This window comes from Carcharhinus amblyrhynchos, chromosome 32, assembly GCF_965287045.1.
Source record: "Carcharhinus amblyrhynchos chromosome 32, sCarAmb.v2.hapA, whole genome shotgun sequence".
In the NCBI taxonomy this organism is placed as follows: Eukaryota; Metazoa; Chordata; class Chondrichthyes; order Carcharhiniformes; family Carcharhinidae; genus Carcharhinus; species Carcharhinus amblyrhynchos.
Window position 1 is genome coordinate 23,150,255 of NC_137355.1, and position 23,943 is coordinate 23,174,197.

General features: G+C 46.4%; 1 protein-coding gene across 1 annotated transcript in view; it reads left to right on the forward strand.

Moving 5' to 3' along the window:
- mtmr10 (myotubularin related protein 10) overlaps window positions 1-20,631 on the forward strand; it is a 35,022-nt gene extending 14,391 nt beyond the window's left edge. Inside the window, exons 5-16 of the mRNA XM_080216099.1 lie at window positions 1,266-1,408; window positions 7,015-7,105; window positions 8,026-8,176; window positions 8,428-8,515; window positions 9,524-9,612; window positions 10,036-10,166; window positions 11,884-11,953; window positions 14,319-14,389; window positions 16,150-16,322; window positions 17,560-17,730; window positions 18,147-18,326; window positions 18,833-20,631. Of these exons, the coding sequence (XP_080072225.1) occupies window positions 1,266-1,408; window positions 7,015-7,105; window positions 8,026-8,176; window positions 8,428-8,515; window positions 9,524-9,612; window positions 10,036-10,166; window positions 11,884-11,953; window positions 14,319-14,389; window positions 16,150-16,322; window positions 17,560-17,730; window positions 18,147-18,326; window positions 18,833-19,429 (1,955 nt within the window). The 3' untranslated portion in view covers window positions 19,430-20,631. The remainder of the gene's footprint in view (window positions 1-1,265; window positions 1,409-7,014; window positions 7,106-8,025; window positions 8,177-8,427; window positions 8,516-9,523; window positions 9,613-10,035; window positions 10,167-11,883; window positions 11,954-14,318; window positions 14,390-16,149; window positions 16,323-17,559; window positions 17,731-18,146; window positions 18,327-18,832) is intronic.
- Window positions 20,632-23,943: the final 3,312 nt, after the last annotated feature.

Sequence of the window (23,943 nt, forward strand, 5' to 3'; positions counted from 1 at the left end):
GACCCTATTGAATTCGCCTCCACCACCACTGCCGGCAGCCGATTCCACTCACTCACCACTCTGAGATCTCCTCTGTACCTACTCCCTAGCACCCTGAACCTGTGTCCTCTTGTGGCAGCCATTTCAGCCCTGGGGAAAAGCCTCTGAGAGTCCACCTGATCAATACTCCTCAACATCTTATACACCTCTGTCAGGTCACCCCTCAACCTTCGTCTTGTTGAGGCCGGCATCAATCAGCCATGATTGTGCTAAATGGTGGGGCAGTTTTGAAGGGCCTGGTGGCCTATTCTGCTTCTGTTTCTTGTGTAGTTAATCTGAGGGCAGCTGCTGAACAAGGTTGCTGCAAGTTGGAGAACTGGGCTTGGCAAGTTCTCTATTAAAGGAGGATTGAAGCTGTTCTGAGTTGTTTGTCAGATTATCCTTGTTAGCTGGCTCTTGTCTTTATCGTAATGACAGCTGACAGTCTACATCACCTTCCTGCACTACACCCAAGTTTTAGAATTCAGTGGGTGCCATGAACACCTGTTACATATTCAGCTAGCTTTTCTTCGAGATGTCTGGAAGTGAGTGTCGGCAAAGTATTTCACCACAATCCATTAATGCAACGTCTTTTCCTTAATCCAAGGCTGCTGAGACTAATTGTATTTCAGACTGAAATCTGTCAACTCAACACAAACTAGAGTTAGGACATGGAACATCTTGCATGAAATAATCATAGAGACAAAATCAACAATTTTTTAAAGGGAAAATGCATACATATTCTGGTGTGTGAGGCTAAGTATCACACAGGTCAGTAAGGTATTGGTATGATTGCTAAGTAGTGATGTCTGTGAGCCACTTGATGGTTGGCTGTAGTCACTATGCTGGAGGGCTTCTCTGCTAATGTGAATGACCTGTAGCAGAGGTTTGTCTACATGTACTTAATACTTAAAGGAATCCAAAGTTGTCTGTACTCTTCTGAACAAATATGGGCACGTTGTTAGCAGGGTGAAGAGCAATTCCATCTATAGGGTGATCAGAGTTGATAATTGAAGATACTTTAATGTCCAGTGCTTTGTCTCCGAAGAGGAAGCTCATTTCATGTAGGTAGATTCCCAACGAATGGGGAAATGGCAGATCCAGCAAAGAAAGGCACACTGAACTATGAAATGTAATAAAATCGAATAATGTGTTTTTCACTTAATGTATTTGTTGAAGACGGAGGTGGTCAGGGGAGCTTGTTTCTGACCATGGGTTGGTCTAATGTTCTACTTTTCTTTGTCCAGTGAACGATGAGAAGAAAAAGAGGAAGGTCCTGGGACCCAACCAGTGCCTGAAGTTTAAACCCACTGAGCTCATCATTTACTGCAAGGATTTCCGTATCATTCGCTTCCGTTTTGATGAATCTGTTCCAGAATCTGCCAGAAAGGTGAAATGTGTATCTGGATAGGTGCAGTGTGGCACTGGCGCAATAGGCACAGTGTGGCACTGGGTATTGGTGGTTGTACAGACAGAATAGCTACATGAAGGAAGTGACAGGAATGGAAATGGCGAGCTGGCATTTGAGCCTGGGCTCCCCTGTCTGAGATGTGTAGCTGCTTTCTTGATGAATGGTAGTGATTGTATTGTGTGTACAATAAAACTGAGACTCTGGAGTAGTTCAGGAGCAGTCATGTGCTGTGCATAAAACACTCTTTGTGTGCGACAGGAATTACTACAGTAAAGTGAGCTCTGTACCCAAGTGGGGACTTTAACTATCTTAACTATTTACTTACCCTTGCAGGCTGTGAATAACCAACCCACACTCTCGTGTAACTGCCATCTAACAGAAGGTTATCCAAGGATATAAAAATATATTCTAAAAAGTTAGCTTTTCCTTTAGTGTGTGCTGAATTCTCCCTGTCTGAAACTTGCTGGAACGTTGTGGAATGTAACTTTCCAAAATCCTGACTCCCTCAGCGGGGCCCTTACAGTTAGCCTCAATCCCCACAGATTAGGTGGAGGAGGGGGGGGGGGGGGTGAGTGAAGGGGGAGAAAGGAAAACCAGTTAGGATTCCCACATTCATTGCAATCCTGTGAACCAGGATGGAAATTGCATGTATGAGGATGTCAGGCTCTCCTCGTGTCTGTGTGGGTTTCCTCCCACTGTCTGAAAGTTAGGGTGCATTGGCCATGCTAAATTCTCCCTCAGTGTACCCAAACAGGTGCCGAAGTGTGACTGGGGATATTCACAGTAACTTCACTGTAGTGTCGATGTCAGCCTACTTGTGACTAATAAATAAACTTAAAGGGCACGTCATCACTCCCTCCGCATCCAAGTTTTGTTTGACCTTTACCGATGCTGATCATTTTTGCCATCATCTCCTGCCTCCTTTTAATAGCTTTCCATGCAATTCCGTATGTTTTTAATTCAACGGGATGTGAAGGGATTGGGTTTCTGTGATGTCATGATGTGGAGATGCTGGTGTTGGACTGGGGACATCACAGAAAGAAGTCTCTCAACACCAGGTTAAAGTCCAACAGGTTTATTTGGTAGTAAGCACCACTAGCTTTTGGAATGCTGCTCCTTCGTCAGGTGAGTGGGGAGGTCTGATCACAAACAGGGCATATAAAGACACACAGTTTGCAGAATACTGATTAGAATGCGAGTCTTTACAGCTAATCAAGTCTTAAAGGTACAGACAATGTGAGTGGAGATAGCATTAAGCATAGGTTAAAGAGATGTGTGTTTGAAGAATTTACTGGATTTCTATGAGGATGTGGCTAGTGCAGTAGACAGAGGGGATCCGCTGGATGTGGTGTTTTTAGATTTCCAGAAGGCGTTCGATAAGGTGCCTCACAAAAGGTTGCTGCAGAAGGTTAGGGTGCACGGAATTAGGGGTAAAGTGTTAGCGTGGATTGAGGATTGGCTATCTAACAAGAAGCAGGGAGTTGGAATAAATGGCAGCTGGGGACTAGTGGAGTGCCGCAGGGATCGGTGCTGGGGCCTCAACTGTTTACCATTTACATAGACGATCTGGAGGAGGGGGCTGAGTGTGGAGTAACAAAGTTTGCTGATGACATGAAGATGAGTGGAAAAGCAAATTGCGTGGAGGGTGTGGAAAGTCTGCAGAGAGATCTGGATAGGCTGAGTGAGTGGGCGAGGACCTGGCAGATGGAGTATAACGTTGGCAAATGTGAGGTTATCCACTTTGGCAGAAATAAAAGTAGGAGGGATTACTATTTAAAGGGCAAAAAGCTGCAACATGCTACGGTGCAGAGGGACCTGGGGGTCCTTGTGCATGAGTCGCAAAAACCCAGTCTGCAGGTGCAGCAGGTGATAAGAAGGTGAATGGGATGCTGGCCTTTATAGCGAGGGGGATAGAATATAAAAGCAGGGAGGTCTTGCTGCAACTGTACAGGGCACTGGTGAGGCCGCAGCTGGAGTACTGTGTGCAGTTTTGGTCCCCTTATTTGCAAAAGGATATATTGGCCTTGGCGGGAGTACAGAGAAGGTTCACCAGGCTGATACTGGAGATGAGGGGGTTAGCTTATAGAACATAGAACATTACAGCGCAGAACAGGCCCTTCGGCCCCCTATGTTGCACCGACCAGTTAAAAAACAATGACCTCTAACCTAAACCAAACCCTTACCATCCATAAACCTATCCACGGATCTCTTAAACGCCCCCAAACTAGGCGCATTTACAACTGCAGCAGGCAGGGCATTCCAATCCCTCACCACCCTCTGGGTAAAGAACCTACCCCTGACATCCGTCCTATAACTACCCCCCCTTAATTTAAAGCTATGTCCCCTTGTGCTAGCTTTCTCCATCCGAGGAAAAAGGCTATCACTGTCCACCCTATCTAAACCTCTAATCATCTTATATGTTTCAATAAGGTCCCCTCGTAGCCGCCTTCTTTCTAACGAAAACAACCTCAAATCCCTCAGTCTCTCCTGATAGGACCTCCCCTCCATACCAGGCAACATCCTGGTAAACCTCCTCTGCACCCTCTCCAAAGCCTCCACATCCTTCCTATAATGTGGGGACCATAACTGCACACAATACTCCAAGTGCGGCCGCACCAGAGTTTTGTACAGTTGCAACATGATGCTGCGGCTCCTAAATTCAATCCCCCTACCAATAAACGCCAAGACACCGTATGCCTTCCTAACAACCCTATCTACTTGATTCTCAACTTTCAGGGATCTATGTACACATACACCTAGATCCCTCTGTTCATCTACACTATTCAGAGTCCTACCATTAGCCCTATACTCTACACATCCGTTATTCCTACCAAAGTGAATTACCTCACGCTTCTCCGCATTAAACTCCATCCTCCACCTCTCGGCCCAGCTCTGCAACTTATCCAAGTCTCCCTGTAGACTAAGACACCCTTTCTCACTATCAACCACACCTCCGACTTTGGTGTCATCAGCAAATTTACTAATCCACCCAACTATACCCTCATCCAGATCATTTATAAAAATTACAAACAGCAGTGGCCCCAAAACAGATTCCTGAGGCACACCACTCGTAACTGAACTCCATGTCGAATACTTACCATCAACCACCACCCTCTGTCTCCTATCCGCCAGCCAATTCCTAATCCAATTTCCTAGATCACCCTCAATCCCATACATCTGCAATTTCTGCAGAAGCCTTCCATGGTGAACCTTATCAAACGCCTTACTAAGGTCCATATATACCATGTCAACTGCCTTACCCCCATCCACCTCTTTGGTCACTTTCTCAAAAAACTCAATAAGGTTAGTAAGGCATGACCTACCCTCCACAAAACCATGCTGACTATCTCTAATCAATTCATTACTCTCCAAATAACCATAAATCCTACCCCTAATAATTTTTTCTAAAACGTTGCCCACGACAGAAATAAGACTCACCGGTCTATAGTTCCCGGGGAAGTCTCTGTTCCCCTTCTTAAACAATGGGACAACATTCGCTAACCTCCAATCTTCTGGCACTATACCGGTGACCAACGACGACCTGAAGATCAGAGCCAAAGGCTCTGCAATCGCCTCCCTTGCCTCCCAGAGAATCCTAGGGTAAATCCCGTCCGGCCCAGGGGACTTAACTATTTTCAAACCCTCAAGAATAACTAGCACATCCTGCTTATCAACTGCAATACTGTCCAGTTTACAACCCTGTAACCCAGTGTTCTCCACAGCTACATTTATGTCCCCATGCGTGAACACCGAAGAGAAATATTGGCTCAATGCCTCACCAATCTCTTCCGGTTCCACACATAAATTCCCACTGCTGTCTCTAACTGGCCCTAATCTTGCCCTAACCAACCTTTTGTTCTTAACATATCTATAGAACGCCTTAGGATTCTTATGAGGAGAGATTGAGTAGATTGGATCTGCACTTGGAGTTTAGAAGGCTGAGGGGGGATCTTATAGAGACATATAAGACAATGAGAGGGCTAGATAGGGTAGAGGTAGAGAGATTCCTTCCACTTAGAAAGGTAACCAGAACTAGAGGGCACAACCTCAAAATAAGGGGGGGGAGCATTTTAGAACAGAGGAGGAACTTCTTCTCTCAGAGGGTGGTGAATCTCTGGAATTCTTTGCCCATTAAAGTGGTGGAGGCTACCTCGCTGAATATGTTTAAGTCACGGGTAGGTAGATTTCTGATCGATAAGGGAATTAAGGGTTAAGGGGAGCAGGCGAGTAAGTGGAACTGATCCACTTCAGATCAGCCGTGATCTTATTGGATGGCAGGGCAGGCTCGAAGGCCTACTCCTGCTCCTATTTCTTATGTTCTTATGTATTGTCTCCAGACAGGACAGTAAGTGAAATGTTGCAAGCCCAGGCAAGTCATGGGGGTTAGAGATAGTGTGACGTGAACCCAAGATCCTGGTTGAGGCCGTCCTCGTGTACAGAATCTGCTCAGCGACTTTGTGCTGTCGTGTGTTGTATGTCACAGGAAATGCTGAGTGTACTTGTCCAACCCTGGGTGTGCTATTCTCCCTCAATGCTATCCAAGTTGGAAAATCCTTTGTATAAAATTGTCTATCTGGATGTCCATGTGGTTATGGACTTGATTAATTTTATCAGCAACCCAGTGTGGACAAGATGGGGTAAATGGTCTCTTTCTGTGCTGTATGATTCTCTGGGTGTTTGCAGGAGGATGGATTGCATTGGTGTCAAACCCCTCAGAAGTGTTGAGAAATAAATGTAAAAATATGAGATAGAGACTTGTTTTTGGGCGAGTGTCAGATTCTGCCGTTTCAAACTGAAAAGTTGGTGAGGGAGCAGCCTGGGAGCTGGATGTTTTCGCTTAATAATGCACAAGGTCCGACGTGACTGTTTTGGCAACAGCAACAACCCGTAACTTACAGAGTACCTTTAATGTAGCGGGATGTCAGCGTATTCACAGGATTATTGTCACTGGAACACACAGGAGGGGTGACCAAAAGCTTGGTTAAATGTATAATTTTTATGAAATACTTTAGAGAGAGATGGAGAGATATAGGGTATGAATTCCACAACTTGGGGGTCCAGCTAGCTGAAGGCAGAGTCAGCAATGGGGGAATGATTAAAATTGGGAATGTAGAAAGCCCAGGAATCTTCCAGGCAGTTAGAACTGAGGGAAATTATTGAGCTAGGGTGAGGCTGTGTGAGGGTGGGAAATGTTAAAACATTCGCTGGATAGAATTCAGTCTCGGTCAGCGGGCACAGGAGTGATGGGTGAACAGGATTTTCTGTGGGTTAGGATGTGCCCTTGGACCACCAGCAAAGTGAAACTGGACCTTTGTGAAACTGAAGAGGACTTCCTTTTTGGCAGCTTATTGTTCCCCACTGTCAAGCACCTTTGGGGAACAGTTATAGACTTGGGGTCAGAACTGTATGGAGGATAATCACTTTGCTTTGGTGACTGCTGCCAATGTGGAGAGTCACCAAAAGACTGTGGCTGCTCTGTGATGCTCTAACCTGACTGTTTCACTGTTTCCGATGAGGAACAGAGCTCACAGCTCAGCTGTTGCAGGAGGTTCTGTCTCTAATTGTGGATTGCTGCTTTGTTCCAGATCTGCCTTGTGATTGCACATTACTCTCAGCCTAAAGATCTCCAGTTGCTGTTTGGTTTTGCTTATGCCAGGGAGAAGTGCCAGAATTCAGGTAAGGCAGTGGAAATATCAGCGCACTCCTAGTGTTAGTGAGTCACATCTTTTATTGAATAGATTGTGCTCGACATTAATACCTCCAGAGTAAGTTTACTTACTTCTGACAGGCCTGGGTAGTCAGTGCAGGGAGTCTGTGCAGGTGAGGCTCTGTACTGAGTTTACTGTCCTTGGCTGGAAGACTCATCTTCTTAGAAACCCTATGGTGCAAAAAGAGGCCATTTGGCCCATCGAGTCTGCACTGAGCAAGCCCTATCCCTGTAACCCCACGTTTTTATCCTGCCTAAGGATAAAAGGCACTAAGGGGCAATTTAGCATAGCCAATCCACCTAACCCACACATCTTTGGACTGTGGGAGGATATCAGAGCGCCTGGAGAAAACCCACGCAGACACAGGGTGAATGTGCAGACTCCACATAGACAGTGACCCATGGCCAGAATTGAACCTGAATCCCTGGTATTGTGAGGCAGCAGTGCCAACCACTGTGTCACCTTGCCATCCTGAGTACCAGTGACCTGTAGAGGGAATAATTCAGCCAGGGTTTCTGAGCCTAAACACTCTTAGCGATCCTTTTAGATTGTATGCTTGAGAATTATTGGTTGAGGACAGAATTTGAGATGACTGGAACTGGATCCTATTGACTTATTCTGGAGGTAATGAAAAGAAAAGTGCAAAAAAAGTCTCACATTTATATAGCGCCTTTCAAAGCACTTCACAGCCAATGAGGTGTAGTTAGCCACTGTTGTGATGTAGGAATTGCAGCAAAAGCCAGTTCCCCAACAATTAGAATTTCGCTGTAAAGTTGAGAGGGTGAAGCTGGTTGGAAAAAAAATCACATGAACCAATATCGTGCTTGATTACAGTCGCAGACTGAGTTACCAGCGTAAAAACTCTAAGCCCTGATTGTCTTCTCTTAGTTAGCAAAGTGAATGGGACAGAGCCCGAGGTGGATGGACTGCAGACATCACTGTTTGAAACCTATTCGGACTGGGATAGGGAGATAAAGCGGACAGGGGCATCGGAATGGAGAGTTTCCTCTGTGAATGAACACTATGCCACTTCCACAAGGTAGGGAAAATGTCAGAAACCTTCAGTGTGGCTTGGAAACATGTAACATGCGACTGTATTTCAGCATGTGATTGAAATATCTAAAGAACACTGTAAAAGAGAAGTTGGGTGTCGTAGTGGGAGGAGTGGGTGGATGGAAATGGGATAGGGGAGAGTGGGGTTAAACTGCTGTGCCACTATGTGCAGAGTTTAAAAGTATGAGTGCTTTAATGTGAGAAGTCTGACTGTGTTTGTTCTGTTGTGGTTTATAGCCTTCCAGAGTACTTTGTTGTTCCATCTTCTCTAGCGGATGAAGACTTGAAACAGTTGGTTCTTTCTTTCAACGGTGATCGAATTCCAGTGAGTATGGATCTGTAATCAAGGTTGGTGAATGGGAGGGACGCCTGAGTGATTTAAACACTTCAGTTGCATCGAGATCTCCCATTATACTATGTGCATGCAGCACAGACTAGTCTTTAACTGGATAGTTTAATTGCTGAGCATGTTAGTACGTATGGTGCAGCAATACCATTAGCTCATTGTTTCTGCTCTGCTTTCTGCAATTGATCTAATCCTTTGAAGTATGGAAGGTAGCAGAAAGTACCAGTAACTCCTTTTATTTATACTGCAGGTTAATACATCAACAGGTCAGACTGAGAGGCTAGTGTAGTTCGGGGAGAAAATACAACTATTTCTAGGCAGCAATAAGTCAAATATTTCAGATTTTCCAAATGGAGTTTATTCTTAAAAAGTTCACTTGGACATTGACACTTGGTAAAAGCGGGAGATGTCTAGGGAGGGGCACACCTGGAATTAAGCAGTTTTGGTCATTGTGGCTTTATAGGTGTGAGGTCTGTAATGTGATTTGATCCAAATAGTTCCTTCCATTTTTCCATTTGTAAAGTAACAAAATTGTTTGTAAAACATTTGTAAAAAGATTCAAAAAGGGTGGCACAGTGGTTAGCACTGCTGCCTCACAGCACCAAGGACCTGAGTTCGATTACCGGCTTGGGTCACTGTCTGTGCAGAGTCTGCACATTCTCCCTTATCTGCGTGGGTTTCCTCTGGGTGCTCCAGTTTCCTCCCATAATCGGAAAGACATGCTGGTTAGGGTGCATTAGCCTTGCTAAATTCTCCCTCGTGTACCCAAACAGGCGCTGGAATGTGGCAATTAGGGGATTTTCACAGTAACTTCATTGCTGTGTCGATATAAGCCTACTCATGACACTAAATGAACTGTTAAAAGCAGTTATTCAGATGAAAAAAAGGACTGTTTACAGATTATGTATTTATTTTATGAGTGCTGTATTTTTGAAATGAGCCAAGATTCTGATGGAATGTTTAGCTTTGCCTCTGGTTTTGTTACAGATCTGGTGCTGGTATCACTGGACTGGCAGTGCCCTGGTGAGAATGGGCAACATTAAACCTGGGCCAAAGCTCAGAAAACACAACACAAGGTAGGGAGGCACTAATTCTGTCTGTATCTAGTGTTTGGCTCAGATTACTAATTTACAATACGAGTAAATTCCTCAAACTAGTTGATAATAACCACATTGTGGTTCAGTTGTTTTTCTCTTGTATATTGTGCTGAGCTACTGCACAATCAGGTGCCTTGGTTTCAAGGGACGACGACGACGACCCCCCCGCCCCCACCACTATTGAGTTGACCTTTTAAGATTTCTCCAAATTCTGGGTGATTATTGGTGGATATTTTTTGTTAGAGGATAAATGCAATGTTCAGTTCAGACAGACAATACTGGATTTGAGATTTCCACTGGGGTCCAGTTCCTGAAGGTGCTGACTCTCACTGGGATCCAGTTCCTGGATCAGCCTGTCTTGCATTCAGTGTTGTATACTGAAATCTTCCCTGTTTTTGTCAGGATCCTTAAAGCAATCGCACAAAGCCATCCAGAACGGAGTGAAGTATTTAAATCTGACTTGGATAAGAATTTACCCAGCCCGTCTGAGGTTCAGGCATCGCTGGTGAGACTCAAGCAACTGTGCATTAATGGTGAGGTGCGATTCAGGATGTCCCAACATTGTGTTCATTGTCTGTATGTTTCACTGGGTTCCTCAAATTGTTTGGATTGTTTTGTATGTGGTTGGTTTGTGGGAGGAGGTGTTTGTGTCCCTGTGGTTTCTTGTCTTTGAGGTAATTAGAGGAATGTTTCCTCAGCTGCAGGCTCTTGCGTTTTAACTAACTGAGCTCAGTGCCTGGGTTAGGGATGGGAGTTAACACAGATCACCATTGCTGGTGGTTTCTTCCCCCCTTTCTCATGCTGCCTGTCGATGGGGAGTGTGGACAGAATTGCGGGAGATTGCAACATTATTTTCATGAGTTGTTTCACCAGTGCCTGCTTGCTGGTTGCAGATCCTTCATAAACTCTCAACATATGCGCTAGTCTACTCTGCTGTGCGCCCAGCACCCTGTCCTCATTGACTTACACCAATTTCCTATCACTGACATTACACTGAAAATCATTGTTCTCAATTTCAAATGCATCCATGGCTTTGTCCCATCTTCTCCAATCCAGCCAGATTGTGTTTCCTCTATTCTCCCCCAAAACCCCTTTCAAGTCACCCCTTTCCGAAATCACTTCCTTCTCTTTCCTGCCCCACTCTCTCTAACCTGTTAACACCCCCGAGCCTTATCCCTCTGTGCTTACACTGAATCTTTAAGCACCTTTAAACATCTAGGGGTACATGTTCATAGCTCCTTGAAAATGGAGTCACAGGTGGACAGGGTGATGAAGGTGGCATTTGGCATGCTTTGGTTTCATCAATCGGAGCATTGAATACAGGAGTTGGGTCGTCTTGTTGAAGTTGTACAAGACGTTGGTAAGGCCACACTTGGAATGCAGTGTGCAATTCTGGTCACCCTATTATAGAAAGGATATTATTAAACTAGAAAGAGTGCAGAAAAGATTTACTAGGATGTTACTGGGACTTGATGGATTGAGTTATAAGGAGAGACTGGATAGACTGGGACTTTTTTCTCTGGAGCGTAGGAGGCTGAGGGGTGACCTTATAGAGGTCTATAAAATAATGAGGGGCATAAACAAGGTAGATAGTCACATCATTTCCCAAACTAGAGGGCATAGGTTTAAGGTGAAAGGGGAGAGATACAGAAAGGTCCAGAGGGGCAATTTTTTTACTGAGGGTGGTGAGTGTCTGGAACAAGCTGCCAGAGGTAGTAGTAGAGGCGGGTACAATTTTGTCTTTTAAAAAGCATTTGGATAGTTACCGGGGTACGATGGGTACAGAGGGATATGGGGCAAATGTGGGCAATTGGGATTAGCTTTGGGGTTTAAAAAGAAGGGTGGCATGGATATGTTGGGCCGAAGGGCCTGTTTCCATGCTGTAAACCTCTATGACTCTATGACCTTCTGAAAACTAAGCTTTCAGACCAAAGCTTTGAGCAGTTTGCCCAAACCTCACCTCTCGGTTTAGCAGCTGCTGCTTTATCTATTGCTGGATTTTTCATTTCACCCCGACTAACCCCAGTCTAATAAAGTGCCAGTCAGCGATCCTTTCTGCATTAAAGTTGCTATTATAATGGAGTTGACTAATTGTCCAATGCAGTAATTACACCTGAGGTTCCTGATAATATGGAGCCGATATTTGCAATTCCATTACTAGGAAACTCCCTGTTCCCAAACGTCTGCAATCTCTGTAACCTTTTGATTAAACAGTGAATAATCCAATGAATATAATCTGCCTCATTGTAGATTTATTTGAAGAAACGGATGAGAAGTGGCTGTCCTTGTTAGAAAACACTCAGTGGCTGGAATATGTCAGGTAAGAACTAGAAGCAGAAGAGGGAGAAAAGGCCACTCGGCCCATTAAGAACATAACAGTAACTTAATTACTTAAGAACTGCAGTTAAACATTGAAGATCTACATTCTTTTGTCAATGCTGCTGTTTTTACAACTCTGAACATTAGGAACAGGAGAAAGCAACTCAGCTCCTTAAATTTGCTCTGCCAAGCAGTCAGATTATACCTAATCTGTATATTACCCTCTTGGGGAAACCAGACCCAGCATCCATAGCACCCATACTCTAGTGTGGATCAATGCCCACTAAACCTGTAGTCCAGGAGTATGTGCTGCCAATAATTCCAATCCCACAGCACATGTACCTCAGGTGGAGTCAGTGTGCCCAGAACCTGTGCCCCAACATGAATCAGTGGCTTCAAATCCTCTTCCCCCAGCGCATGTCAGTGTCTGCAGAACCTGTACCTCAGCATGGGCCGGGAACCATAGACTCATATTCAATGTGGCCACTGCTATCAAGTAAGGAGAGAGAGAAAGAATAAAAGGAAGTGCTTGTTTGAACCTACCCTGTGTGGTCTTCCTATCTCTATAAAAAGGAAGAGGCTGACTAGGGTGAACGTTGGACCCTTAGAGGATGAGAGGGGGGACTTAGTGGTAGGGGATGGGGAAATGGCTGAAGTCTTGAATAACTTTTTTGTTTCGGTCTTCACGGAGGAGGACGTGCATAATTTGCCGGGTGTTGGTGATGGAAAGATGGTAGGACTGGAGGGCCTGAATGACATTATTGTTACTAGAGAGGCGGTGCTCAACAGACTGGAGGGACTGATTGTGGACAAGTCCCCAGGACCGGATGGAATGCATCCAAGGGTTCTGAAAGAAATGGCGGAGGTGATAGTGGATGCCTTGGTGATTATTTTCCAAACGTCGCTGGATTCCGGGGAAGTGCCGGAAGATTGGAAAACAGCTAATGTTATGCTGTTGTTTAAGAAGGGTGGCAGGCAAAAGGCAGGGAATTATAGGCCGGTTAGTTTAACATCTGTTGTAGGTAAAATGTTAGAATCCGTGATCAAGGAGAAAATAGCGAGGCATCTTGAGGAGAATTGTTTGATAGAGCAGACGCAGCACGGTTTCGTTAAGGGGAAGTCGTGTCTGATGAATTTATTGGAGTTCTATGAGGATGTGTCTAGGGCGGTGGATAGAGGAGAGCCAGTGGATGTGGTGTTTCTTGATTTTCAGAAGGCGTTTGACAAGGTGCCTCACAAGAGGTTATTGCAGAAGGTCAGGGGGCATGGAGTTGGGGGTAGGGTGTTAGCGTGGATAGAGGATTGGCTGTCAAATAGGAGGCAGAGAGTGGGGGTCAATAGGTGCTATTTGGATTGGCGGTTGGTGACTAGTCGACAGGGGTCGGTGCTGGGGCCTCAGCTATTTACCATTTATATAGATGATCTGGAGGAGGGAACCAAGTGTATGGTGTCGAAATTTGCTGATGACACCAAGATTGGTGGAACGGCAAATTGCACAGAGGGTGTGGAGAGTCTGCAGAAGGATCTAGATAGGCTGGGCAAATGGGCCAGGAACTGGCAAATGGAATTTAATGTTGGCAAATGTGAGGTTGTCCACTTTGGTAGGAATAATGGTAGGAAGGACTATTACTTACATGGCGAAAAACTGCAGCAGGCGACGGTGCAGAGGGACCTCGGGGTCCTTGTGCATGAGTCGCAAAAACCCAGCCTGCAGGTGCAGCAGGTGGTCAGGAAGGCAAATGGGATGCTGGCCTTCATAGCGAGGGGGATTGAATATAAAAGTAGGGAGGTCTTGCTGCAGTTGTATAGGGCACTGGTGAGGCCGCAGCTGGAGTACTGTGTGCAGCTTTGGTCGCTGCACTTACGCAAAGATATTTTGGTCTTGGAGGGAGTGCAGAGGAGGTTTACTAGGCTGATGCCGGAGTTGAGGGGGTTGAACTATGAGGAGAGGCTGAATAAACTAGGCTTGTACTCGTTAGAGTTTAGAAGAATGAGGGGAGATCTCATTGAGACATATAAGATGATGAATGGGATGGATAGGGTAGAGGTGGAGAGGCTCTTCCCACTCAGAAGGGACAGTCGGACTAGAGGGCACAGCCTCAAGATAAAGGGGGGGTGGTTTAGAACGGAGTTGAGGAGGAACTTCGTCACTCAAAGGGTGGTGAATCTCTGGAATTCTGCCTCGCTAAATATATTTAAGACGTGGATAGATAGGTTTTTGATAGGCAAGGGAATTAAGGGTTACGGGGAGAGGGCGGGAATGTGGAACTGAGCCACGACAGATCAGCCATGATCTTATTGAATGGTGGGGCAGGCTAGATGGCCTACTCCTGCTCCTATTTCTTATGTTCTTATGTTCTATATAGACTGTTCCTGAAGCACTCAGCAGAACTTACACAATGGATATACAGCGAGAATATTTCTGTCATCATTCAGGGTGAGTAATATGTTTTTCACATGGTTAACAACCATTTGTAGTGTTCTAGTGCGTGCCATGTCATGTGTACTGAACAATGTCAGATGCAGTGTGCCCTGTGTGCTGAGCAGTGTCGGGTACGCGGTGCCCTGTGTGCTGAGCAGTGTCATAGAACATAGAACACTACAGCACAAACAGGCCCTTCGGCCCACTAGTTGCACCGATCACTTCTATACCTACTAAGCCATAGACCTATCTATATCCCCCAATCCCATTAGATCCCATGTACTCATCCAGAAGTCTTTTAAAAGACCCCAGCGAGTTCGCCTCCACCATCACCGACGGCAGCCGATTCCACTCACTCACCACCCTCTGAGTGAAAACTTACTCCTAACATCACCGCTGTACTTGCTTCCCTGCACCTTAAACCTGTGTCCTCTCGTAGCGACCATTTCAACCCGGGGAAATAGCCTCTGAGAATCCACCCTATCTATTCCTCTCAACATCTTATAAACCTCTATCAGGTCGCCTCTCAACCTCCTTCTCTCCAGGGAGAAGAGTCCCAGCTCCCTCAACCTATCCTCATAAGGCATGCCTCCCAGTCTAGGCAACATCCTTGTAAATCTCCTCTGTACCCTTTCAATAGCTTCCACGTCCTCCCTATAGTGAGGCGACCAGAACTGCGCACAGTACTCCAAATGGGGTCTGACAAGGGTCTTATAAAGTTGCAGCATTACCTCCCGACTCCTAAACTCAATCCCTCGATTAATGAAGGCCAGTACACCATACGCCTTCTTGACCACATCCTCCACCTGCGAGGCCGATTTAAGAGTCCTGTGGACCTGGACCCCAAGATCCCTCTGCTCTTCAACACTGCTAAGACTCCTACCCTTGATATTGTATTCCTTCATCCCATTGGTCCTGCCAAAATGGACCACGACACATTTATCTGTGTTGAAGTCCATCTGCAACTTCTCCGCCCAGTCTTGGATCCTATCTATGTCCCGCTGCAACTTCTGACACGGCGGGTACGCGGCCTCCCCGTGTGCTGGGCAGTGTCGGGTACGCGGCCTCCCCGTGTTCTGGGCAGTGTCGGGTACGCGGCCTCCCCGTGTTCTGGGCAGTGTCGGGTACGCGGCCTCCCCGTGTTCTGGGCAGTGTCGGGTACGCGGCCTCCCCGTGTTCTGGGCAGTGTCGGGTACGCGGCCTCCCCGTGTTCTGGGCAGTGTCGGGTACGCGGCCTCCCCGTGTGCTGGGCAGTGTCGGGTACGCGGCCTCCCCGTGTGCTGGGCAGTGTCGGGTACGCGGCCTCCCCGTGTGCTGGGCAGTGTCGGGTACGCGGCCTCCCCGTGTGCTGGGCAGTGTCGGGTACGCGGCCTTCCTTAAACAACATCAGTGAACTGGATGGGATTTTGCAACAATTGATTGTTGGACGGCTGCCATTTCTGAGACTAGCTTTGCATTCCATATTCTATTAATTTGAATTCAAATTCCACCAGTTGAACCCGTGCCCTAGGGCATTCTTTGGACCTCCTGAACTTCTAATCCAATAGCATTCCAAGTATATCTGTCTACCCACGCTGATGGTAAATATGGAGCAGGGCATTAGGTGTCAATCTACCAGAAAAAAGGGATAAATGAGTGTTGAGAGAGAGAGAGAATGCTTGTCACGGATGGGCACCATTCTCTCTCTGCTGCTTCGAATGTACGCCTTTTAATGGCACTCTGTGTTTGAAATGATGTTTTTTACCCATGTTGACTATATTATGTCCCTTCATCAGAGGAGGAAGGAAGAGACCTGAGCTGTGTGATTTCCTCAGTGGTGCAGGTGATGTTGGATCCACATTTCCGCACTCTGCTGGGTTTTCAGAGCTTGATTCAGAAAGAGTGGGTTGTGGCTGGTTACCGTTTCCTGGATCGCTGTAACCATCTCGGAGAGTCAGAAAAACACGAGGTGAGGGTTACACCTGCTTTCCCTTTATCTTAAAATGGGTGTGTTCAGTTCAAATCAAGCGACCTGCAGTAAGGCAGTGCTGGGAAGTGGAGTTCCCCCACAGCCACCTCTCAGATAGTCAATCATTTGAAATGCCCAGTGGATTGGATTTTAGATCAACGTTTACATTTCACATGAACCCCACTGTAGCAGAGAATTGTCCCACGGAGAGTTTTGATCACATTGTCCCTCTCAGAATCCCTCTCCCCCACTATTTAGTTAAAACCCCTCAACCGTCCCAGTTACACAACTCATCACAGTATTGATCCCAGCATGACTCTGGTGAATACAGTCCCACTTCTCCGAATACTGCAGTCATTGCCCCATGAATCCATTTCTGCTAAATTTTGAGCCACAATTTAACTTTCTAATACTATCCCTGTCTGCCATTACATTCCATTCCATTTCATTCTGCTGGAAAGGCTTCCTGCACTACAGTGCCTTGGTCTGTTTGCTGAACCACTCTGTAGTTCCCGATTTTGTCCAGAACCTCAAACCTGTTGGACAGTTGCAAAGGCTGAGGCCCCTCCACTTCTGCTTTCACCATACCTGCCTCCCTCACAGTCTCACCTTCCTGTCCCTGACCAAATCAAACCATCCTATTCTAAAGGGTGTGACTGCCTCCCTGAACAAAATGTCTGTGTAACTTTCCCCTTTCCTGCTGTATTGTAGTGTTTCCGGCTCAGACTCCAGTTAGTGACTCTGAACTAAAATTCTTCCAGCCGCTGACACTCGTTGCAGATGTGTTTGGATGGATTATACAGATGTCCACATGCTAGCACCTTGCCACCACACATCACCTGCCCTGCCATCTTTTAACGTTTAATTTAAATTCATATCTTTACTCCTGTCTGTGCTGATATTGTTTTTTTCAACCAATGTTCTATTACCCTTATCGATATTCCCTAATTAAGATAAATAGGAAATACCAGCCAATCTAGTAAACATTACACTAAACCTTCCCCTGGTAATAAAACATTCCAATTCCTAAAATTACACTAGTTTTGAAAGACACATGAGGAAACTATTCATCAAGTAATCAATGACCTCCTTTCCTGTGGCTTCATGTTTATATTTATAAATGCTCTAAAGACACATTCCTGCGCTGTTTGAGCTTGAGAGTGAGGCAGCTTCTGTGATGTACTAATTCTATTATGAATGTATTAAAGTTACAACTGTGTTTTTCTGTGCACTGAAGTGTCCCTTGTTCCTGCTGTTCCTGGACTGTGTGTGGCAGCTATTGCAGCAATTCCCAGCTGCATTTGAATTTACTGAGACCTACCTGACTGTTTTATATGACAGCCTGAGGATTCCCTTGTTTGGTACCTTCCTTTTCAACAGCCCCTATCAGCGGATGCAACAGAGCCAGGTGGGTGCTGACAACGATAGAAGATGTTGCCTGTTGGGAGGATAATTTACCCTCCCTGTATGTGTTGTCTATTGGGTGCAATTGCTGGAAGCTCGCTGTCCAGTGGGTAGATAACCATGAGCGATGTTATAAAAGGCCTGATATTGCCCTTCCCCAGTGTCCACGTGCACTTGGGGCTTGGCTGTGGCTGGTGTGACTGAATGTACCATGAGGAGCTGCGCTGATTCGATGAACTGTTTTAATTCATAAACCAGAGCAACATACTGACCAGTGATTGAATCCTCACACAATTAACATTGGACATATTGCAAACCAACTTAATTAGACTAAACAATTAGATCTGTATTGAATTTAGTGTCTGCAATGTTACACCAAGTGATTAGGTTTAATTTAATTTCCTTTGCCCACATATGCAGGATTTTGCCACGAATGGGAACCTGCAATGTGAAGGGAAAGGTCTGGAGCTGCCCCCTGTCTGGAACTGGTCACTGCAGTTCACAGCTAAAGATCTGACACTGTTCAATAACCCTCTGTACATTGGCAAAAGTGTGACGTGTGTGCAGAATGGGACAATCAAATCCTTCAAAAGAGTGAAGGTGAGTGTGCCTGCAAGTTTGTGTATGTGCTTTAAATGTTGACCTGAGACTTGTGCCCAGTTCTTACCCCAGACTGCCATTTGTCTGTACGCTGAGAAAATGATGCACTTTCTACAATATTGGCTAACTTGTAATTGGGGGACAGGAATCCCAGGAGCTTGAGTTCCTTCCTCAGTAAAATTAAAAGCTGATCTGAGGGAAGGATAAAGATTCTAAGGCCACAGGGCAAGGCAAACTGGAGAAAAGCTGGCTGAGGGTTTGCTTGGGTACAAAAGCCTGGAAATTGGAGGAACGAAGGGTTGAGGAGCTTGAGATGGTGGCAAGGTATTAGAGAGGACTGTGATGTGCTTTGATTGTAAGGCAGCGAGGAGAATTATGTAGAAGGATGTGAAATACTGGAAGTATTGGAGAGGGGGTTGCTGGCATTTTACATTGCCTGTTACTGTTCTGTAATTAATGGAGACTGCCAAAGTAGCTTGTTTATTTTACTGCTTTTTTCTTACCAGAAAAATTCCTCCTCCTCCATCTATTCAGTGTACACGATGAAGAACGGAAAACTGAGTGACCAACATGATTTCCTCCCCCGCAGGAACTCGATACAAAGACCAAGCTCTGATTTAATGCAACTCAATGAGAGCCATGATCGCAGTGTGGAGCGTTATTTCAGGGACTGGTTCTCAAAGCCTTTGGACCTGCACGGAATGATCCTGCCACATCTCAGCAGCGCACATGTCCAGCTGTGGAAGCAGTGTTACTTACGCTGGATCCCCGAGGCACAGATCACCAACGGAGGATTTATCAGCGCTTTTCACAAGATCTCGTTACTGGCAGATGACATTGAAACTCTCCAGCAACGTCTCCGCCAGTGCTGGAGTGAGCCCTGTCTCTCCGACACTCCTGACTCCTGCAGTCGCAGGATGTACTTCCGAGCCAAAGACTTCAGTCAAACCCCTGGTGAGCTGGACTGTTTCTCCTCATCTTTTCCCTTCTCTCCTATTGGGAACCTCTGTCGACGGAGCATTCTGGGAACACCACTCAGTAAATTCCTGCTCACTGGTGCCAAGACATGGCCTTCTACAGAAACCCTGGCCAATGAAGATTGAGGATCCCTGGAATGGGAACAGTGAGGCACTGGGCATCCAGTAAAGTCCAAAAGCTAAACTTAATCAAACTGAACGCTGCTCTCTAACACTGACAAGTAATGCAAACTGGTATGTTAGAGATTTGCACAGATATTTTAAGAGGAAGGAGGCTAGATGGAGAGAACTTGATGTTTGTGCATCTCCGCTCCCAGAGAGTTTCTTTAACGTTTCTGTTGAAGAAGCCCTTTCTCTTTTCTCAAAGCATAATTGCAACCATAAGCTGTCGCTCCTTGCCTGCTTTATGTGCAAAGTCCCTGTAATGGGAGGCACTGTAGGTGAGACACTGGTGTTTTTCTGGGGCCAGTCTGAGCTGGAGCTTTGCCAGCTGTGATCCTGACACCTAGTAACAACGTGGCAGCAGTAACATTGCACTAATTGTGATCTCACTGGGTGCCTGAAATGAAAAGTGTTTCTCAGCACTAAGATCTCATGCCTTAACGGCTACGTTTGCCGAAAGAGTTTAATAAGATTCCAATAATTTTTTTTAAAAAAGCTATTCCTGAATAAATTATTTTTTGTACATTTTCAAAAAGACACAATCTCTGACCAGCCTTGAATCCAGTTGGCCACAAGGCCACATTTGGGAGTTTGGGGCAATGAATATCCCAATAATGGGGAATTAAATTCCATCGCACCATGGGAGATGGAGGCTCTTCCTTGTGTTGTGTTTGATGAGGATGCACCTTCAGAGCAGAATTACTGAGCTTACTCTGTCAGAGTGAGCATCTTCCCCTCCCCCACCCCATTACCCCTCTCAGCGCACAATACAACACACGAGGCCTTCAAAACTAATGTAACTAAACCTTGCAAAAGGAATATAGAAAATTAATCCTGGAGCAGCAAACCGTGAGCATTCAGCATGATCTCAATACTGATCATTGCCACCATCCTGCATATTCTGGTGACCTGGATTCGGTTTTTGCAGTGTTCACACCGTGTTTTGATTGTAAGGCAGTGAGGAGAACTCTGTGGAAGGACATGAAGTATAGCAGACACTGGCAGAGATTGGAAAGGGGGATGTTAGCATTTTACGTTTCCTGTCACTGTGCTGTAAATAATGGAGATTGCAAAAGCAGCTTATTCAACCATTCACAGAGAATGCACCTCTTCCGATTTTACTCTGTTCCCAAAGGTGCTGACTCTCACTGGGATCCAGTTCCTGAAGGTGCTGACTCTCAATGGGGGACAGTTCCTGAAGGTGCTGACTCTCACTGGGATCCAGTTCCTGAAGGTGCTGACTCTCACTGGGATCCAGTTCCTGAAGGTGCTGACTCTCACTGGGATCCAGTTCCTGAAGGTGCTGACTCTCACTGGGATCCAGTTCCTGAAGGTGCTGACTCTCACTGGGATCCAGTTCCTGAAGGTGCTGACTCTCACTGGGATACAGTTCCTGAAGGTGCTGACTCTCACTGGGATCCAGTTCCTGAAGGTGCTGACTCTCACTGGGATCCAGTTCCTGAAGGTGCTGACTCTCACTGGGATCCAGTTCCTGAAGGTGCTGACTCTCAATGGGGGACAGTTCCTGAAGGTGCTGACTCACACTGGGATCCGGTTCCTGAAGGTGCTGACTCTCACTGGGATCCGGTTCCTGAAGGTGCTGACTCTCACTGGGATCCGGTTCCTGAAGGTGCTGACTCTCACTGGGATCCGGTTCCTGAAGGTGCTGACTCTCACTGGGATCCGGTTCCTGAAGGTGCTGACTCTCACTGGGATCCGGTTCCTGAAGGTGCTGACTCTCACTGGGATCCGGTTCCTGAAGGTGCTGACTCTCACTGGGATCCGGTTCCTGAAGGTGCTGACTCTCACTGGGATCCGGTTCCTGAAGGTGCTGACTCTCACTGGGATCCGGTTCCTGAAGGTGCTGACTCTCACTGGGATCCGGTTCCTGAAGGTGCTGACTCTCACTGGGATCCGGTTCCTGAAGGTGCTGACTCTCACTGGGATCCGGTTCCTGAAGGTGCTGACTCTCACTGGGATCCGGTTCCTGAAGGTGCTGACTCTCACTGGGATACAGTTCCTGAAGGTGCTGACTCTCACTGGGATCCGGTTCCTGAAGGTGCTGACTCTCACTGGGATCCGGTTCCTGAAGGTGCTGACTCTCACTGGGATCCGGTTCCTGAAGGTGCTGACTCTCACTGGGATCCGGTTCCTGAAGGTGCTGACTCTCACTGGGATCCGGTTCCTGAAGGTGCTGACTCTCACTGGGATCCGGTTCCTGAAGGTGCTGACTCTCACTGGGATCCGGTTCCTGAAGGTGCTGACTCTCACTGGGATCCGGTTCCTGAAGGTGCTGACTCTCACTGGGATCCGGTTCCTGAAGGTGCTGACTCTCACTGGGATCCGGTTCCTGAAGGTGCTGACTCTCACTGGGATCCGGTTCCTGAAGGTGCTGACTCTCACTGGGATCCGGTTCCTGAAGGTGCTGACTCTCACTGGGATCCGGTTCCTGAAGGTGCTGACTCTCACTGGGATACAGTTCCTGAAGGTGCTGACTCTCACTGGGATCCGGTTCCTGAAGGTGCTGACTCTCACTGGGATCCGGTTCCTGAAGGTGCTGACTGTCACTGGGATCCGGTTCCTGAAGGTGCTGACTCTCACTGGGATCCGGTTCCTGAAGGTGCTGACTCTCACTGGGATACAGTTCCTGAAGGTGCTGACTCTCACTGGGATCCGGTTCCTGAAGGTGCTGACTCTCACTGGGATCCGGTTCCTGAAGGCGCTGACTCTCACTGGGATCCGGTTCCTGAAGGCGCTGACTCTCACTGGGATCCGGTTCCTGAAGGCGCTGACTCTCACTGGGATCCGGTTCCTGAAGGTGCTGACTCTCACTGGGATCCGGTTCCTGAAGGCGCTGACTCTCACTGGGATCCGGTTCCTGAAGGCGCTGACTCTCACTGGGATCCGGTTCCTGAAGGCGCTGACTCTCACTGGGATCCGGTTCGTGAAGGCGCTGACTCTCTCTCAGGTAGGCTTGGCTCCAAGTGACTGTTTCTCAAGTCATTAGAATAAGAAGTGATTGTTGGCAGCATAGTTGAGATGGCGAATTCACAGATTCAGTTCTGTTGTAAGCAGTCACTGATATGTAGCAGTTGCTGATGGATAGGAGCAGGAGGGGCTGGTCTGGTAATTTCTCATTCAGGAATGAGAGCCTGTGACAGGACCAGTGTATATAGGGTTTAGCTCTGACCCTAGACCCTGGGTCCTGTGGCTTGTGTGAGTAACATTCCCACTGTTCATAAAATCATTTGAAAACCCCTGAGCTTGGCTCCTGAAACATCCTCTCACCACAAGTGCCTGAAGTTGTAATTCTGAACTGTGATTGGTTTATACCCAATACAGTTACATTCACCTGCTGCAGATAGATTTTCCTTGTGTCGCATTGCAGCAGTGTGAGGGAACCTTGATATGAGACTTCTGCCTGTGCAACTTAACACCAATGGCTACAGAAGAGCCGCTTATATATCACCTTGGAACATGGGTTCTGATTCTCCATTTAGCCCTGTAGGAAGTTGGTGGCCGTGTTTAAAACTTCTCTCCTTTTGAGGCAAAGCTGCAAGCTCCGCCTTGGTCTGACGGCACCACTCTGATCCAAGATGATGTTGTGACGAATGGTTGTCTTCATTCGCAGTTACCCTCAGTGAGGATAACTTCAATATATCATTGTCATCTTTAATCTAAGGATGTATTATTCACACACAATGCTGAGCAGGAAAGTTGTAGAAATCACAGAGAGGAAAGATCTGATAGCACAGCCCATATCAATAAACACTTCCATATGTCTCTGCCAAGATTCTGCAGATCCCCATCGAGTGTCCTCCAGCTAGCTTAGGTTACATAAATGTTGTAATTTCTTAAACGCTGCCACCTCGGGTAGCAGAGCTGTGATGAAGAAGCTTCATAAATCTAGAAAATAGAGAATTCATAAATTCTTAAGTGAAATGAAAACTGCAGCATCTACACAGCAGGTTGGTTAATCTGAAAGATCAAAGCAAGTTAATGGGTTGTGTGAGATTCAGCCACTATCTGAAGAGTTGTCTCAGTCAGTCTCTTCACTTTCAGGTGTTGATCATTGCTGCTTTGTCCCACAGTTTGCACTTTTTCTCAGTAGATTGGGGTCTGTTTTGCCTTTTACCAGTCATTAAGCTTTGAACAAGCAGAAACGTTATTGGAAAAATATTGACACAATCCAATGATTCCTGTGATCCTTTGACTGTTCTGAGCTCCGACAATGATTCAGTGACTGGTGACCAAGGTACCTTGATGTGGGAAAATGAATTTCTCCTCCAAATGTCCTCACTCTGGGATCATCCTCCAGCTGTTCTTGATTCCACAACAATCTCTCTGCCAGACAAGGTTTAGAAAAAGATTCTGGAGACCTGGAACAAGAAAGCCTTAAGGTGAAAAAGTTCTGTAGAATGTGGAGATCAGAGGGGGAGAATTTACCACACGTCTTCCTTGACACTTGGTGAATAACA